The following is an 18,141-nucleotide window of genomic DNA, read 5'->3' as shown; positions in this document are numbered from 1 at the left end:
AGGAACCTGTACATGGTCCGATAATCGTCCGTATAGCGGGCTACCTGTCCTGCTCTATTGATTAGCAATAGTTCAGTTATCAGAATGATCCAACATACCAAGGACAATTATTGGCAAACCCAGAGAGCTGTTAGCTGGGCTGAGAGAAATTAATGTCATGGTGTGCTAAATAAATCACTGGTGCGATCGATCTCTCAAAGGTCCAAGCACCAACCCAGTCAGGAATATGGTTCTCATCATACGTGGTCAGGAACCCGTATATGGTTCGGTAGTCGTCCATATACCGAGGTACCTCTCCTCGTCTATTCAATAGATAATTCGGTTGTCGGAATGATCCAACCAAGGACAAGTTTGTAATCTCTGAGAGTACCATAGTGGCCAGGAACCGGCACATGGTTCGGTAGTCGTCCATGTAACGAGCTACCTGTCCTGCTCAATTCAATAGATTAGCAATAGTTGAGTCATAGGAACGATCCAACATACCAAGGACACAATCAGGTGCAATCTCCAAGGGTGCCATAGTGTCCAGGCCAAATCTTCAACGAACCCGGTCTAAGGGTTTCTTGTTTTGCTTTCCTTTAGCACTTGGAAATGAATAACTAGGAGGATTGCGATCGACGCATGCGAGCCTTTTTTGAACTCCGCATAAAGTTTGAGCTGCTTGTCGTTCTGGAAACAATAGACCTTGGTGTCTACTCTTTTGCGAGTTCCGGATACCGGTGGGACTGGTCTTCAATTCTCATCTGGAGGGAGGACGTCGGTGTATTCGCCTTTCTCAAAAAAAAAAAATCCCCTCAGCAGGATTAAATGGGTCTTAATGTTTTGCCAAGTGAGAATTATTAACGTAGCGGGATGCCGCATTTAGCGGCCAACTAATGAACATCGAAGCAGCCTGGAATCGGGTCTGGAATAACCCTGACGGTCCAGAAGGCACGTTCCATATCTGGTTGCCTTGGACCGGGGTAATGATATCACAACCCCCGAAGTTCTGGGAAGGGAAGATCGCAGCACAGCGATCGCAGGCTTTTGTCAACATCCGAACAGTGAGTTGCTTGGAGACTCTCACAAGGTGATTAAAGACAGATCCGTGTTCCCAGAAACGAGTCATATCAAGCAAACAGCCGACGCCTTGCTTAGGAGACGACAAAACCGTTGCCCAAGTCGGCGTGCCACTGACTGGATTCATCATTGCAGAAATCGAGTATGTGATAACTCCAATGATCTTGAAGGGCATTACGTCTGGATCTGCGTTCGTCAGCGAGATGAGACGCTTGACGAGATCGGAGATAGTACCATCTATCGATCCATGTCTCTGTGTCGGACGAACACCCTAGTGCGTGACTGAATGTCGGGTTTGAAGTGTGATGGATTCATGGTGGTGTTGTCTCGTTCTCGAACCAAGACCAATAAATTCCGCCCATGAAGAGCGTCCAATTTCCATTGCTGTCTCTGGCCGATCTGTATATCTGCTACTGTGGAAAGTCGCTGTAAGTGTTCTCGCGCAGAAGAGTTGTATATAATCCAAGCTATGGGGGAGCAGTGACACCGGTCCTAGTAGCTGTCGACAAGCTATGATAGAGCAACCATGCCACAAGTCATACCAGTAGCCGAGTCGCGAAAGAAAGACGAAGGGTTTGTTGTGAGGTAGAACTTGAACGTCATTATCGATTCTTTCTCTGTCCTGCGAAGAAGTGCCTGGTAAGTCATTGTATACACACAGCTTGGAAGACAGCATACTTTTCCGTTGCTCTCAATAATAAAAGAGCCCAAATCTGCAGAAGTGCAAGTCGGCAATATCATCTGATATGCTGACGTCCATTTGTTCTCCTCCCGTTCGCTCCTCATTGGGATTAACAACAATAAAGAGACGCATCTCGGGAGACCGAATGAGGAGGGCAATACCTCACTAGGACTGTCTGTAGGGTAAAGGCTGGCCAAGGAAATATGTTGTTGATATACTTATAGTTATAACTCGCATTTCTAGTGTTGTTCCTGCTCTGTCCGATGTATGGAACAGGCACTGCCTGCAGTGCCGCCTGCAGGTAGGCCAATAGGCTGACTTGATTTACCATTGTCTTCAAGTCGAAAGTTTCGATCACGAAGCCAAAGACAGGCAGGATTGGAAATTTGTTTTGAAGAGAAACTTGATATCCGCTGTTAGCAAAACTTCGTATATACAATGAAGACAAAGGCACTTACCAGTGATAGTTGATCGCCATGCAGGAGTGGAGGGCGAAGAGGTGTCTTGAAGTTCTCGAAACAGACTGTAAGACGGGTTTTGATCGCACAGCCAACCAAAGCGAAGAGCTCCATAGGGATGTGTACAACGGAAGCTCTCTTTTTGGAGGAGAACATTGTCAACATCACGGTGGTTCGTTTGATAAACAAGTTGCTTGTATAATCTAGTAGAAAAATATAAAAGTCAGTACCTACTTTAAAATTGACAAAAAGAGATACAGGGATAAATACTGGTGTTTGTTTTCCCCTGCCAGAACATTGCAGTTATTTGGAACTGCGTATTCACTAGCTTGGTCTGGATAGTGAACTGCACCTGAAAGAACTTGGAGTGAGTCCCCCGTCATAGGTGATTCTCCAGAGAATAGAAGCAGATTGCGAGCAGCTATCTTTGTCCAGAGATACTCATAACCTTCGGCAATGGCTTGCTGAGCATCCTGCGAGACACCAGTTCCTGTATCCTGCTTCGGATTGCCTGTCGAAAAATAATGGAACCCTAAGACAAATAGGGAATGACCGTCGAGGACGTCATTATAGTCGCCCCAACCAACAATTCTGAAATGCACGATGCGAAGGACAACCTGTTCAGGTTGTGCCTCGCGCGCCGGCATCCTGAACAAGCCTCACCAGCAGGAGGCTCGCGTCGGCGAACACGAAATGGTCTGATCTTTCCTGTAAGATTGTAGTCTGTCACGAGTGACAAGGCATGGATGGAAACCACTAAGCCCGTTCGCGAGCCCGACAGGGGTTTGTACCAGGCACAGAAAGTCAGGAACCGGGTTGGCCGCGGACCTGGCTGCGAAGAACCCCTCCTGGGGAAGATCCTTGAATAACGTCTAAAATATTCCGATCTTGTTGGCTGAAGACAGGAAACGGAACGGCGTTGACAGGATCATCAATCTGGACGCAACTGCGAGCATTTCGACTTTGTCCGGGATTAGGGCTGTATATAGACGGGGATGACAAGATCGACAACCCAAATTGCCTGCAGGGATGTCACGAGCCCAACAGAGCAGAGTTCGTCTTGCTGTAAGCTGAAATATCGTCTAACATGCCAACAATTTGGATGCTGTTCGGATGCTTTTCTCAAAACCTGTACGATTGATGGGCTTTGAGAGTAACTGAAGGTCCATCACTCGGGTTGCAAGCTTCCCATTGCCATCCTTGTGGCCTCGTCCGTCGACCGATTGGGTTTCTTCCACCTTGGCATGTAATGCCTCACCAGTCAACGTGGATCGGCGATTCCATTTTCCAGTAGATTCCGTTGACCCTGTGCAGAGAAAACATAGGTAGTCGTAGATAGCTCCGGCAACGTGCGTATTCTTCCTCCATTTTTTCCCATCTTTTTTTTTTTGGAACGCGCGCTTGGATTTCCAGAAAGGTGAACTTGGTGGCGTGACGTTCTAGCCGGGCCACAAATACGTGTATGTACTGTTCCTATCTGAACGCATAAAAGCTCGACAACCTTGGCAGACTCCGTGCCGTCCTACATGGCTTATCTTCAAGTCGCTTGCTGCTGGCTGAAAACAGGTTGTCTGTCATCTTTTGTCACAACTTGGACAGATGTGGCTCGACTGTACCTCAAGACTGTTCAAAGGAATGATGGTATCTCAGCAACAGGACAGGCCGACAACATGGTGCATATTGTCGTCGTCGAAGAGTGGATATCCCCGAACGATTAAGCTAGGAAAGCAACTTGTCGAACTCGGATCGCTGTTTCGAATTGGCATTTTTCCAACGTCGAAGGCTGTAAACTTTGTTCAAATGTGAAGACGAACTTTTGCAAGCAGTGGAAGTAGATTGGTGCCCATGTCATTGTCCGTTGATTAATTTCAATGTTCGGGGTCGACTTGTTCGTTAATTGCTACCAGTGTATCCTGGTTTGCAGATATCTTCGACAGAGATTTTATATCTCGGAATACCCTGGGAGGAAAACCATGTCTGGACAGAAGCGAAGATAAGCGACTCTCTCTGGCCCTCGGACTTTGTATAGTGGGAAGAAGTCGACGCGGGTTAATGGACATTCGATATCCCATGCAATGGAACAGTTGGATGCTTTTGTTGATGGTGAGATGAAATCTGAAGACGGAGGCAGGCGCTGGATAATTCTCCGAGCTTCGCCGCATAAGAGCGTTCTGGTGTACCTGCAGGGCGTGTCCATAACCAAGGCAGTCTGGCCATGGCCGAAGAGGTTGTGTAGTAGGATATCTTAAAATAATTATGTGAGCTTTTGTTATCGATACCAATAGAAGGATATATCTAAGAAAATATTGGGCTTACCGATGCATGGTTCTGGCTTTACACCAGAAGACAAGCGGCAGTGCAGAGGAACTCCAGGACTCCGACCGAGAGTATGGACATCACATTGTGGGTAGTTGTTGGCTCATTTGGTGGTATGTCCAGAACCCTCATGGGTCTTCAATACCTTCTGGCTGCTTGCTGTGGACCTTGGCTTGCCGGACATATAGCCACAAGCACATGCAATTTCCAGTTATAGGCGTAAATTGAGTTGGTGTTATCAACATACGCAGAGAGCTGAGTCCCGATTGTCCTTTTAGCTTGGTCTAGCAGCCGCAATGAGATCACTTTGACTACTGGACTTTGGCGCTCAAGTGGATCAGTTCGAAGGAAGCACTCCATTTGTCGGTATGTGAACATCTGGGATGAGGGCATTGTCTCTTATAGCGTACAAGCGAGGGAAAGAAACCTATAAGGTGAAGATCGGCGAGCTCTGCCGTTGAAGATTGTCGCTATTCTTCTGGAGCTCTGTATTCCTTTGTCGAAGAACGTCAACGCTCGCTGCGGAGTACGACCCGCTCAATAGAATCGTGGAAGACCATCGATGCTTTCCTGAAGAGTGTCTCCTTCGTCTTGAAGCCGGCGTGTTTCATTGCGGTATTGTCTTCCGGGAAGACCAGATTAAGGACTTGCCTGTTAAACACTGCCTATTAGTCTCTTTTTACCCTGCAATGAAATATATCAGAACTAACTCAACCAATTTCTTAGCAGAGACTCTCTCATAGAGTGCATCCTCGAATTTTTTAGTGTGTCTGCAGTTGCCAACCCGCCCGCAAAGTAGACGCAAGCAAGAAGGTCAATAGCCAGGACTGCATTGAGTTGTTGACATCCGTTGCTAGTAGGAGGTTGTAATCTGACATCCCGTAAAGATTGCCCAGATAGACCTGAGGGGCACCTGGAACAGTCCCAACCTATTTACAAAGGTCAGCATACAACTGGAATGATATGCAAGGAGACCTCCGGTACAGAACCACCAACAGAGTGAAAAAGCCGCATGGTGCATGTAGATGGCCACCTGCACCGGCGCCTATCACAGTCAGCCTTCGAAGGGACGATATTTGCAGGATACTCACGCCGGCAGGGGCAAATTTAAGTAGTTGTACACTTTGACAAGCCGGGTCGGCGTGCACGGCTAATGGCCTGCATGAGCAGGACTGGTTGTTGACGAGGTTGTTGCTAGCACAGGGTCCAACCAAAGCAAGCGCATCGGTCGTCTGAGGAATGGTGTGATCAGGAATCGACAATTCTCAGTCCCTGAGGGAACTTCAGGGCGAAACAGTAGATCCTCTTGTCGGAGTAAGCCTTGGGCAAGAGAGGACTCGCATCATAAGGGACTGATTTCGAAGAGCCCGGTCGTCTAGCTGGAACTCCCGAAGACGAAAACAAAGAGGATGATGAAGGGGATTGAGTTTCTCCATTTTCTCAAGACTCCGACGACGGACAAAATCGACAGGGTCTTGTTCGATGATCTGTTAGAGGAACACTGACCTCTGTCCCTCTACGTTGAGGCGTGGCATTTTCTTCGGACTTCGCATGGTGAGTTGAAATGAAATAGCATCTCCGGAGTAAGTGAGAATGCACAAGGATGGCAGAGCAAGAGGAAGGAGGCTTAGACCTGGATATAAATATATATATCATTGGAGAGGCAGCGTGTATGATAGGAGCGAGAGGGGGAGGATAAAAGAAGAGAAGGAACAGGAACATAAAGCGAAGAAACGAAGCTTTATTTATAGGCGAGGTGGCAGAGCAGAGCAGTGACAGTGAATACTGGCCTTGGGCTGACTGGAAGCTGTTAATAATTTGCAGTAGCAAAGTGAATATCTGCAGGTCGCCAATCCTCCATCTGTGTAATATTCACCAAGGTAAGAAGGGATCTGGATCTGGACTATAGGCAATAATATTTTGGAATTCAGTAGTGTAACGGCAAGCCCCGGATTATACAGTACCATTTTGCACTCTTGTCGGTATTTTCCGGAGTTGAAAGCTGTACAGTGTAATTCCACAAAATAGCCATGTGTAAGGGACGGGAAAGCTTTTCTGGAAGCAATTGAAGTATGGGTTTTGTAGGTGGTACTTATTTGATCCAACCTACTTGTCGTATAGCATGTACATGGACCTACACATCTTGGCCTCCGTGTAGACAGACAGGTAATCAAGGCCCATGGCTAATCCGCGGCAGAAAAGCAATCGAGGAATAATTACAAATCTAGGCATTTCATATGATCTATTTGTTGTAGAATTTGCCGACAACAGCAGCATATCACTGCATAGAGGCTTCATTGCTGGCTTGGGTTATTGCCTTCTTGGCTATACCGTGAACCCTATCTGTCCTTTCTCTTGTATGACGGTTGTTTCCTTGTTCTTGTTTGTAAGTATCTGTATTTTTCGATGTATTTTCCCTCCTTTCACTGGTACTCTCTTTAAAGCTTGTGTCCTTGAAAGCGTAAGCCCTCCCTACCTGCCCTCTGTCTTTTTTTGAACGTTTCCACTGCAACTTGGCAATCTCTTTGTTCATCATGTTGGCATCCTTGGATAGCTGCAGGAACCACATTGGAAAGTAAGCTAGCCGATCTCGCTTTCCTGCAGTCGCTTTCTTGCAGTCGGTTGCTTACAGTCGCTTGCTTGCAGTGACTTTCTTGCCGTTGCTTTCTTGCATACCAGTGCCTGAGCGATGGCATCCTGCAGTGAATTCCCAAGTAGAGCAAACTCCCTAGGGTCGTGAAGTGCCAAATGCATTCCCTCCACTAAGGCAACCAATTTGACTCTGTGAATGTCCAAATTTGCAGCGGTGACTCTCCTGCCTGATATCTTGGTTAATTATCTGAAATTGTTGCTTGCTTAATGTAATTTGGTGAATTACTCCCAGTTTCCCTGTCTCTATAATCCTCCCATCCTCCCCGTCTCCATCGACATCAATCTCAGACTTCCACATATTGTCCAGTTTCTTTTCTTTTCTTTTCTTTCCTTCTTTCTCTTTTCTTCTGATTTTTCTTATTATATATATATTTACTGTACTATGGAGGCAGCCTGCTCAACGATTGCCATCTTTTATCCGCTTGATGATAACCTACACCGTCTTTTTTCATATAAAGAAAGGCATGTCAAACTCCGACCATCACTCCATCTATCCGATCTGCAGTTGAGCATTATATCGGGAACAGTCCAACTTCAACATTATTATTTATACCCTCCATCTCACTGTGGTCGAGACTCTCAGCGAGCCGGATTTATTGGCTACAGTCGGATACTCCTCTTTATATCAAAATGCGAATGCTGCCTTCAAGCCGGAATGGAGGTATTGGTAAGTGCTCCTCCCAGGTAGCTGATAGATGCAAGACTACTGACAACACCCAAGTTCCATGCTGACATTGAAGTATGCGCTATACTTTAGGGTTCTGGGCTTTGCAAGCCCCGGGGGATTTATGATCATTATCAAGAATTCTTCTTCGAAGCTCTACAAAGAGGTTTCCTGCGACCTTACGTGGGAACGTCCGGTCGGATCATGGACCTTGATATTCTGCGCTGCCTGGTCCTGGATGACGCCCATTTCTTGCTCATATCCACGGGAATGAAGGATCACATGGACCATCGATGAAAAACTCCAGATCACCAAGGAAAGCCCATTGTGGTGCACAAACCCGGCCAGCAGTCAGTATCAAATTGAACTCCTCCAAAGATGGCTGCACGAGGATATCAGCCTGCTCAGAGTGACATCCCAGGAACAGTTTCTGTTGTTTGTCGATCATAATTATATTGACTGTTTTCTGGTGTTTTTTATAGTGTTACTCGGTTCAATCGATTTGGAGAGAGATCCAGGCCTTTACATCCCAAAGCCTCGAAGCAGAGGTCACAGGGATCTGGAACGCGATTCAGCATCTTGCGGCCTTTCGCATGTGCATCTCTGGCGGCATCGGCCAGAACTGCAACAACTGCCTCTATCGCTGGCAGCAACAACCTCATCAACAACAATCTCCGCGTCGAGTTTTACTTCAATCTGGGATGCATCAAAGGATGTCGGCGTCAGATTCAGTCTGATACAGAATGGATCCAGACCATCGTGAGACCAGACGCTTGAACCCAATGTCTGGATTGCCTCGACTTCGTGAAGATACCATTTTGGAATCAAAGGAACAATTCGTATGGACGACAGAAAGCAACTATTTCCGCTTAGTCCTGGTAGCATTTTCGGTTTACATCCCGTGGGAAACCCCAGAATGCCGTCAATACGAACGGCGTTCAGATCGACCCGATTTTTCCAGAACGACGACAACCTGGTTGGGAAAATATTTTGACGCGAAGGGCGGATATTCCCCACTGAACGTCTAACTGCGACGCATGGGTTTATATTATCCCCAAGACAAAGTCTTCTCAAGACGGCAATGGCGCCGCCCATCAGAAGACCTGTGGCACAATAAATATCGGGCCTGAAGTACATGAACACGTGTTACTTTTCAGAACCATCAGGGATTTTCTTAACGACTATATGAATCTGGAGGGATGGTTGGCTTTGCGTCAGAAGCTGATCATCCGTCTTCAGCTGAACGAGCGTACGAACCAGTATGCAGACACCCTCAGTCTCTGCAAGCTGCCTGCAATTGAAAAATGGACTCCTCGAGACAGCGTTGATTCTGAAAATGGAGACGTATGAGGAGGACTTCGCTCGAACAGATCGACTCATCGTTAAGCAAGAGAAGCATACACCACAACCGGACCATCCTTTTGAGCATCTCGCATGGAATCGAAAGCACAAGGCCAACATGCGAAGCAGTTGACTAAGCATCTCCATCATCTCATTATCTCCTAGGCTTGTTTCCTCGCTTCATGGAGTATGAGATGGTATTCACGTGGGGGAGAACCTCTCCTCGTTGCACTACATGCTCCATCTCCACCTGATCAGCCTTCCCGGAGAGTCTCATTCTGCAGACTTTCTTGCGACACTCCCGAAATAACACCACAGTACCACTTCGCGAATATTCCTGATCTGGAAAGCAAAGTCTCCAAGCCAAAAGGATCAAAAATCAGTTTTTCGTGTTTCTGGACGGCCCAGACAGTGTGGTTCAGAGAATCTCTGATGATTTCATCAATATGTCACTGTCGAATCTGTTTTGTTTTTAAAGCAAAGGTTTTGCTTGTCCAAATGCTTTCAGGAACGCACGAAAGGGCAACCAAAGTCTTTGCAGATCTATTGAAAGCAACGATTCAAACGATGGGATTATCAGGGACCTCCATTGCGGTTGGGTCGATGAAGGAGTTCCAATAACCTTCCCAGACGGTCAGGAAAAGACAGACCGGCCCTGTGTACTCTGGCTGGCTCATGACCCCTAAACAAATGGCGACCTGGTCACAGCTTACATCATGGGCAAAGAATATATATACCTGATCGACTTTCGTTCTACGCGGTGACAGGCATACAACATGCATACGATGCTGAAGAAGGAGGATAGCGAGTGCACCGTTGCAGGAACATGGATTGCCGTCCTCCGGTGGAAATTTGCCCCGACTGACAACTACATCATCCGACCAGAGGAAAAGGAACAAACAAGGGCATGCTGGACTATATCAATGGTTCAGAAGATATAGTGCCTGCATTCGATCTGCTGGAAATTCCAGTTGGTTTGATCGAAGGGATCTTTAGATGTGGGGAGACCCTCGTACAGGCAGCTATGGCCTTACTCTGCGCGTATTCTGGTCTTCATGTGCTCATGGTTGCTCCGACAAACATTCCAATGCAAGCTCTTGCAAAGAGTTTGCATGAACTCGATCCAGAATTTCCCATCTTGAGAGTATTATATGCAGCGGCAGAAAAGAAAAATATCAGCAAAGCTTTTGATGAATTCGAGTGCCGAACTCCCAATGACACAGCTCTCCCAAGGGATACTGTCGGCCAGGACTTCACGTTATCGTGCTCATCGAGAATCATTTCAAAATCGGGTCGACATGTTTGCGACAGATCTCCGGAACAAGAACCAGAGTCTCATGATCAGAGGCCTAAACCTTCTCCAGCAAAGGTGAGCAAAGCAGCGGGTATGGGAGCTGGTGAACCAGGTGCCGATTCCGACGACGATCGCAAGGACAGAGATGAAGACGATCAATTTGATGCGTTCGAGGTGTTCCTGGAGCGTGATACGAACGAGTTGACCTCCTCACTCCGCGGTCAGAAAGACGGCACTCGGAATCGTGGCCAGGTGTTGAACTCGCCATCCGTCGAGATAGTACCCGGCCGATGAGCGTCATAGGGAGCAGCTTTTCTGTGGAAATGAGGTCTCGGTTCAGGCTCGGTTTAATCATTACATCGGCCATGTGATGACTGCATTGTACCGATCCCTAGGGTTAGGGGTCCGGTTTGCAGATGCCGAGGCCTATCTGGACCCCAACCTTGGCGGAATCCCGGATATCGTCTGCATAACAGACCTAGGGGCCACCCACTTTGAGGGAGATAAAAACTCCTTGGGTGCATTCATTGTCAAGAGCCATTGGGTGGACTCCTACTTTGAGGAACTACCTGGGTAAGTTAGCCAGAGTATGATCCTTCATCTAATTATATGAACTACTTACTAATTTCTTTGTGGCTCTGCTTTACCTCAGGTCAAGTTGCCAAGTACATGTACCATACTAAGGTACTGTATGGATTTCTCAGTACCATGTTTTTCAAACAGGAGCCACATCCACAGATTATAGGAAGATATGTCTTGTGGTATTCCTGGCCATTTGTCACAATACTGTGGCACAAGCGGTGCAAGGGGATCTTCCACATAACGGAGAAAGTGTTCGAAGAAATTGTTCATCTCTACGCACTGTACAACACGTCGCACCGTACACATCAATCATCGGCCCCAGCGGCATTGGGAAGAGCTATTCCTTGCAACAAACAGCTGGCCCGAGAACACAACCTGTAAGCAGTGCAAGACTCGATCACACCGGCACTTATCGACCCTGGCAGGATTTTGTTTGGGCCTGTATATGACATAATCAGTCTGCTCTGTAAATTTTATTCTCATGGGTCTGATCTTGTCTTCTGTAGCAAGAACCATCGTGTTTAGTTAGTATGGTCTTGTCAAGCTAGGAAGGAGGTCTAGATAGTTACCAGGCAGTCAAATAGATCATCTTCATCGTCTTGATCGTCTCCATCGTCTCTGTTTGTTGACTTAAGGCAGTCTAGTCTGTCCGCTCTTGCTTGCGGACAAAATTCCTCACCTACAGTGATGACAACATCCATGGCTAGGTAGATTAATCACTCCATCTTTTTCTTTTCCTATCTTCCCCATTTTCCCCCTTTAGCATTCCTTTCCCTTTTATTTTCATCCTGAACCTTCAACTCTGGGAAACCGCCCGTTCTAGCAGTTTTCTCTAAGTGAGAAAGCGGTGCGTAAATAAATGGGCTGTATTTGCGTTTTTGCGTAGATAGATAGATAGATAGTCGGGGATATAGAGAGATCGTAGTATTCAGTGGTGTATGTAGTGCGTATTTACCTAGGTTAGGTATGCACATATGTAGCTAGAATGCATGTATTGGTGTATATTCTCGAATAGACTCGAGTCGAGCCGAATCGAGTTGGATCCTTTATAGGTAAATAGATGGTGAATGAATGACACGAGATGGGGTTTCCTTTTTTTTTGCTTGCTATTGCTAATGGAAACAATCAATTAATAATCACGTTGAAAAAAAAAATGAAAATTATGAATTCTTCATCTACATAGAGACATAGAGGTTGGACTATCTATTCTGTTATCCTCTCTCTACAGTGCGTTCTGTGGAAGAGATAATTAATGAGGAAGTTCACTCAGTCAGTCAGTCGAGCTATGCCACGTTGTGTAATATACAAAGGAAGTTATAAAAAAAAATGCATCGTGTAAGGGATACAGGATCTTCAATATTCTCCATTTTGTCCGTCGTGACCACTTTTTTCTCATTTTCACTCTTTCTCACTCACTCATACGGACAGTTCTGTCGTTCCGTTCTTCCGCTCTTCCGCTCTTCCACTCTTCCTCTCGGGTGGCCATTCGAGTTGAATCAGAAGCTACTAACTCGATAGAAATTGGCAAGGAGTGCATCTTCATTTTCTGACTTCAGATTATCACGTCCATCTTGTGGTTTGTCGAGGAGTCCAGCAGTCTCAGTGCTAGGCAGAGGCTGAGGTGAAACCATGGCATTACCTTGGACATAGATGTGCTGGGTGCCGTTCCTACTAGGAGTAATGATAGCGGTGTTGCCAGAGGAGAAGTGCCCTGCTCCGTGCATATCGATGGAGTAGGAGGAGCGGCGACGGTAGGGATGCATTCCTCGAATAGTCAAGCCCGGCAGATCAATTCTGGTGAACTGAGTCTGGTTGGTTATGGTGAAGTACCCATCTGGGGAATTGAACACTGGACAGAGAGCCCGCGAGTGGCCCATTATGTGGCAGAACACGCAGAATGCGCGACAGATTCCCAAGTGCCGTTTTCCGCAGCCTCGGCAGGGAGGCCGACACTCCCCTGGATGGGAGAGCGAACCGCATCGGGGGCATCGTGAGCGGTCTGCAATTGTCTAGAGTCAGCATTATGGATGGAGAGTCAGGCCTCACTCCTCACGTGGTTGGAGACCACTTTGTCCTTTTCGCTCTCCTCGTCTTTCCTCCTGGCGATTGCTCTTTCTGATTTTGATGACGGGCCTACAATAGCATCAGCAGTTAGATAATGTTCCTGTGGTTGATGGGTGGACTTGCATTTGCACGGTACTATCTGACGAGTTAAAGTGAAGTTGCCTTCTCAGATACTTTGCAGATGTTGTCTAGACTAGACGTCTGCCTCAGCGTTGGGAAAAGGAACGATTCTGAAGATGGACGAGTCGAGATTTTGCCTGCTGGAGTTGAAACACCCGTGGAAGGAGGGAGGAGCACGTCGTGGCAGAACCGTATAAGGAAGGCGCACGCAGACCCTGTTCCAGTGACCCCATTTTCCACGGAGCAAGTGAAATGAACAGTAGTCTGGAGTATATGCAACGTAGCTTTTCTTCACTCTTGACTTGTCGAGTAATTTGATTGCATCTGAATCTCCTTCCAGACTTCAGCTTGTTTCATTTTCCGCCCCAAGAAGAGATTGATTTTTTTTTCCCCTCCTCTCCTTCCACTCATTTCCCCACCAGGGCTCAATAGCCATGAAGGTCCGGGAAAGTAAAGGAAAAAGAAAGAAAAGAAAAGAAAAGAAAAACGGGGCACATACTGAACCGTCGACGTCGTATCAGAAACGGCCAATAAGAACGGTGCCCCGGATCATCGTCACGACGCAAAGTTTTTAGGAAATAAAATAGCTCCTGCAGGGGGAAGAGAATCATTATAGATTGTTGTACATTTCTTTCAGACAACTCCAATGTTGAACAAAGAAGGCTATTCTCTTTCGGGTGCTTTCAGCCTGCACCATATATTCGACCAGCACTCAGAACTCGTCCCTGCAGTGATTGCTTCAAGACAAGCGCCTTTCTTACTCCATGCTTGATGCCCACTCGCGTCAAGCACTCCAGAACCCAGTCCATTCTGTCCGGGTCCAACAAGGAGGCTTGTCCTACTAAATTCAACGTCCAGGTGACAAGCACATCCTCCACAGCCGGGGCCCCATCGCGCCTGCCTCGCGTTTCTTCGCTCGCAAATTCTCCCAGAAGATAAGGAACTATGGCAGACAGATCGTCTACGACGGTCCGTCGAGAATGACTCAATCCTGCAGATCCTTTCGGGTATATATATGATAGCGAGGGACATGCTCGAAGAGCGTCTGATATAGCTTGCAGCAGGTGCAGGCGTCCATTCCACAGGCGGAGCCAGAAAACGGAGTACAGGAGGCTATGAAAGGTATAGGCATGCGCAGGCCCTCCCCGACGGGTGCTGTAAGGACGTGAACTGGCGATGCCGTAATCTGGATGCGACCATGCCATGCTTTGCCACGAAAGAAGATCGTCATTCAAGTGCAGGGCAGTTTGCAAAACATCGGCCATACGATCGTGATCTACCACCTCTGCTGTCGTGAGGTTCGAGATCTCGCTGCTGATGTTGCCTACTTTCAGAAGGAGAATAAAAAGATGAGAGGCGGCACGGGAAGGGAATAGCGTCTCAATCTCAGCAGTGGAATATGCACGAGGAGCAAGTTGCAGAGTCAACAGGCTCATCTGCTGTCTCGTGCGGACCATCCGGCACAGATTTTGGCCAGCTGAGCTACGACAATAAAATGGCCCGCCGGCATCGACAAGCCGCTCCTGAGCGTCGTTATGCGGTAGTTGAGAGGAGGGCTCCTCAGAAGCCATAATCTATAGCATGGTTAGTCAATACATCACTATACTATTTCCCTGTGGAGAGGGGGATGTTGAAAGGCTACTTCGTAGAGTGAGAGAAGGAAAATGGCAGCCAGAGTCTGGTCACTCTTCACAGCCGCCGCATCCTGGAGGATTCTGGCCGTCAGACGTAATGCATTCCCGTAGACTTCGCCAGCTCGATAGATCAAGTCCGGCATACGAGCGCGTCTTCCATACAGGTAGAGGGAAACGGCTGAGACACATTCCCTCAGTTGGAGATGATCACAACTGGAACGATACATCTCCGGCAGAAAGCAGAGACAGCCTTCCGACAAGGCCGGATTCGGGGACGGCACGACAAATCTTGAGAAGAAATAGCAAACGGCCTCCTGCTCCCAATTCCTCGACATAGAGATTGGGGCTGACACAGCAGATGACCCCTGCGGAGGACCACAGCAATGACCATTGGGTCGTTTCAGCCGCAGGGCGCGCCTTCTCGAGGCCTCATTCATGGACCTGAATACTGGATCTGGATAGCCGGGACATTCTCTCTGGTTGGCCGTGCATCGACCACAGGCTGGTCGCGCGCCATCGCACTGCGCTGTGAGTTTAGATACATGTATTGTAGATGTTGGAATTGTACCAATTGAAGATGGCTAGCGGACCAACCTTGAGTCTGATCCGTCTACACGCGTAACAGCGGGTTTTCATGAGTTATCTCCGTCAATGTCTTAAACAGGTATACTGATTGTTAAGCTGTGTTGACAGCTGGTCTGAACGTCGCCAAGAATGGAAGCATCACGTGAATCGCGATGGCGTGATTGTCGACTGATCTGCGATCGAGATAACTTTCATGAGACTCCAACCTACAGTTCGATATCTACGTCAGTTCTGTTGACCATGGTTTTCTAGCATTCTGCATCAAAGAACCATTATCCTGTCTGGAAAGATGGCAGTCGCACTGAGATTGCACCCTATTTCGGTGCCACTATTAGTTGTTACAAACTTGACAGGTTTCCTCATCGCATTTTTTTCTCGTTTTTCTGTTAACTGGTTAATGAAGGTATCTCTCATAATGACTAAGAGTCAGGCATAATCAAAGTACTGTCAAAGTACTCTCTCAACAACGATTACCCGTCCGATTTCGTCAATCTTGCGCAGGAGCTGCGCTTACATTAACATATTCCAACATTAAACGATGCAAAGACATTGCATGATTGCATTGGGATCCGTCTCTGTGGTAGTATGGATACCGCCTGCTCATTTAGAGGGCCGCTACCATGGCCAAAATGCCGGCAATGATACCCCCTGAGGTTCCCACCATAGCGGACGCGCCGCCAGTGAAAATGGGAGCGCCGCTCGAGGTTTTGGGTGGAGGAGATACCGGAGTAGAGCCGGTGGCGCCTAATCCAGACCCTCCAGGAGCGGACGAGAATCCAGAAGTGGCAGTGGAGTTTCTGCCGGAGGAGCCTCCAGTAGCCGTCGAAGACTGTCCGGCAGACGTGGAAGAGGATTCAGCAGTGGTAGTGCTGTTGCCAGAAGAAATGCAGGAGGTGGAAGTTTCTCCACCAGTCGTGGACGTACTTGTGGAAGTACTGGAAGAACTTTCACCAGCGCCTGGCGTGCTGGTCGGGGTGGATGTCGACGAAGCGCCGGTCGACTGCGGGACCGTTGAGGACGGAGTGGATGCGGGCGACGCCGATGTGCTGGTCGATGAAGAAGCAGCTGAAGTGGCCGTCGGGGTGCTGGTTGCGGTTGCAGTTCCGACGGACGAGACGCAGGAGCAGACTGCTTCCGCAGAGGACTGCACGGCCAGGGCTTGAGCACCGCAGGCGCTGAGGACGCAGTTCACTGCCAGGCTTTGGATGGCCGCAGACTGGGAGCTGCTGCACTGGCAGGCAAAGTCGGTATAGGCGCAACCGACAGCAGATGCCGCAGATGTCAGACACGAAGTCTGCTGGGGTCAGTTGTTTCCTACTATATACACCAGCGAAGGTGAAACGTACCCCACAGGAAGGGATTGCTTGCGCGACTGACGAGCATTGGGACTGAGCGTGGGCCAGGGCGACCATGCCCATGCCCAGGACGATGGTTGAAGTCTTCATGCTTGAATGAACGAGTGCAATGTTTCAGTTAGACAACTTGTCTTGATGATATGATACTTGAAAGCAGGTAAGCAAACGAGTGTCGAAAACGAGGGTGAGACTAAGTCAGAGGATTCGAACGAAAGATCATAACGAGACCACCTTCTGGTCATATATGTCTACTCTTGCTTGGGCATTCAGGGGAACGACGGACGGCGCTAATAATTCACACGGTGACCGACATGGATCGTTGGTCTGGGGTAGTGGTTGGTCTGTTGTTCCATTGGCTTGCCGTCAGGAGTGGCTCAAGGATCCGAAAATTTTCAGCGTCGCTGACCATCGTCTACAGTTAGTGTCTTGGCTGGGAAGTAAAATGCAAACCCGTCGCTGCAGAGGAGACATGCCTTGCTGTACAGTATGTACATACGGAGTAAGGATACAGCAATCTGACCAGTCCCTGCGTCCGTTCTCGCGACCTTGTTTGCGATTGGTGTTATTCGCATCATGCGACCTTAGCATTGACAGAACAGGTGTTAGTTTAACGTTGAGCTAACCCAATAACCTCAAATTAACTTGTACCTACGGCGATTATCTGTCTGACTCAGGTGCGGTTGTTGCAACCCTATCGTGGCATCCGGGTTGACAATGTACTGCACTGCCTACACTTCAGCAATCCTCGCCAACCAGTGCCACTGCTCCGTACAAGCGATGAAGTGTTCGATCTGATGACAATACAGGTTATTATTTTGCCACCTCGGGGAACAGACCTGTAATTTCGAGGTTATCTCCGATGCCGGGACGGACGACTTGCCAGTGATGTCCCAGGAACTGAACCGAAGTGAGACATCACCATCCTATCTAGGTAGCTATTGGTGAGTCGTGGAGTCTAATATGGGGTTAGTGCCATCCCCGCAATTTCCTTTTCAACCCGAATGCTATGCCAAGCGACTAAATAATCCTACCCTTCGGTAAATCAGCTGCTGTTGTCCGTGCGTCAAAATAACCGACCTGACTGAACAGACTGAAGTGAACTGTTCACATCGAGTACCGTTACTTATTGGCCTGGTCTCAAATCTGTCTGCTGACTTCCAGCCGGTCAGGACGATCGTCGCCCAACACTTACTCTGACTGCAACTGCTGTCAATCCTGTGGTTGACGTGCATAGTAACTTCGTTACCTACATAGGTAGGTACTCCATCCAACTTCCAAGTATGTATGTATGTATGTACATACATCCATGTACATGTACAACGTTACCCAAGCACG

General features: G+C 48.0%; 5 protein-coding genes across 5 annotated transcripts; 2 read left to right on the top strand and 3 right to left on the bottom strand.

Moving 5' to 3' along the window:
• Positions 1-130: 130 nt before the first annotated feature.
• On the bottom strand, positions 131-520 carry VTN77DRAFT_5889 (uncharacterized protein; the record flags this gene model as incomplete). Its single annotated transcript, XM_069422105.1, has 2 exons — positions 131-429; positions 484-520. 2 exons carry the CDS (start codon positions 518-520, stop codon positions 131-133), a joined length of 336 nt encoding a protein of 111 aa, XP_069276602.1.
• Positions 521-875: 355 nt separating this feature from the next.
• On the top strand, positions 876-1,334 carry VTN77DRAFT_5888 (uncharacterized protein; the record flags this gene model as incomplete). The annotated part of the gene is made up of 2 exons (XM_069422104.1): positions 876-1,043; positions 1,122-1,334. 2 exons carry the CDS (start codon positions 876-878, stop codon positions 1,332-1,334), a joined length of 381 nt encoding a protein of 126 aa, XP_069276601.1.
• Positions 1,335-10,196: 8,862 nt separating this feature from the next.
• On the top strand, positions 10,197-11,043 carry VTN77DRAFT_5887 (uncharacterized protein; the record flags this gene model as incomplete). Its single annotated transcript, XM_069422103.1, has 2 exons — positions 10,197-10,745; positions 10,807-11,043. 2 exons carry the CDS (start codon positions 10,197-10,199, stop codon positions 11,041-11,043), a joined length of 786 nt encoding a protein of 261 aa, XP_069276600.1.
• A 2,872-nt stretch (positions 11,044-13,915) lies between these two features.
• Positions 13,916-15,502, bottom strand: VTN77DRAFT_5886 (uncharacterized protein; the record flags this gene model as incomplete). Its single annotated transcript, XM_069422102.1, has 3 exons — positions 13,916-14,806; positions 14,875-15,387; positions 15,461-15,502. 3 exons carry the CDS (start codon positions 15,500-15,502, stop codon positions 13,916-13,918), a joined length of 1,446 nt encoding a protein of 481 aa, XP_069276599.1.
• Positions 15,503-16,055: 553 nt separating this feature from the next.
• Positions 16,056-16,896, bottom strand: VTN77DRAFT_5885 (uncharacterized protein; the record flags this gene model as incomplete). The annotated part of the gene is made up of 2 exons (XM_069422101.1): positions 16,056-16,745; positions 16,798-16,896. 2 exons carry the CDS (start codon positions 16,894-16,896, stop codon positions 16,056-16,058), a joined length of 789 nt encoding a protein of 262 aa, XP_069276598.1.
• Between the last annotated feature and the right edge of the window lie 1,245 nt (positions 16,897-18,141).

This window comes from Rasamsonia byssochlamydoides, assembly GCF_041956645.1.
Source record: "Rasamsonia byssochlamydoides strain NRRL 3658 unplaced genomic scaffold VTN77scaffold_43, whole genome shotgun sequence".
NCBI lineage: Eukaryota > Fungi > Ascomycota > Eurotiomycetes > Eurotiales > Trichocomaceae > Rasamsonia > Rasamsonia byssochlamydoides.
This window is presented reverse-complemented; position numbering and strand designations above follow the sequence as displayed.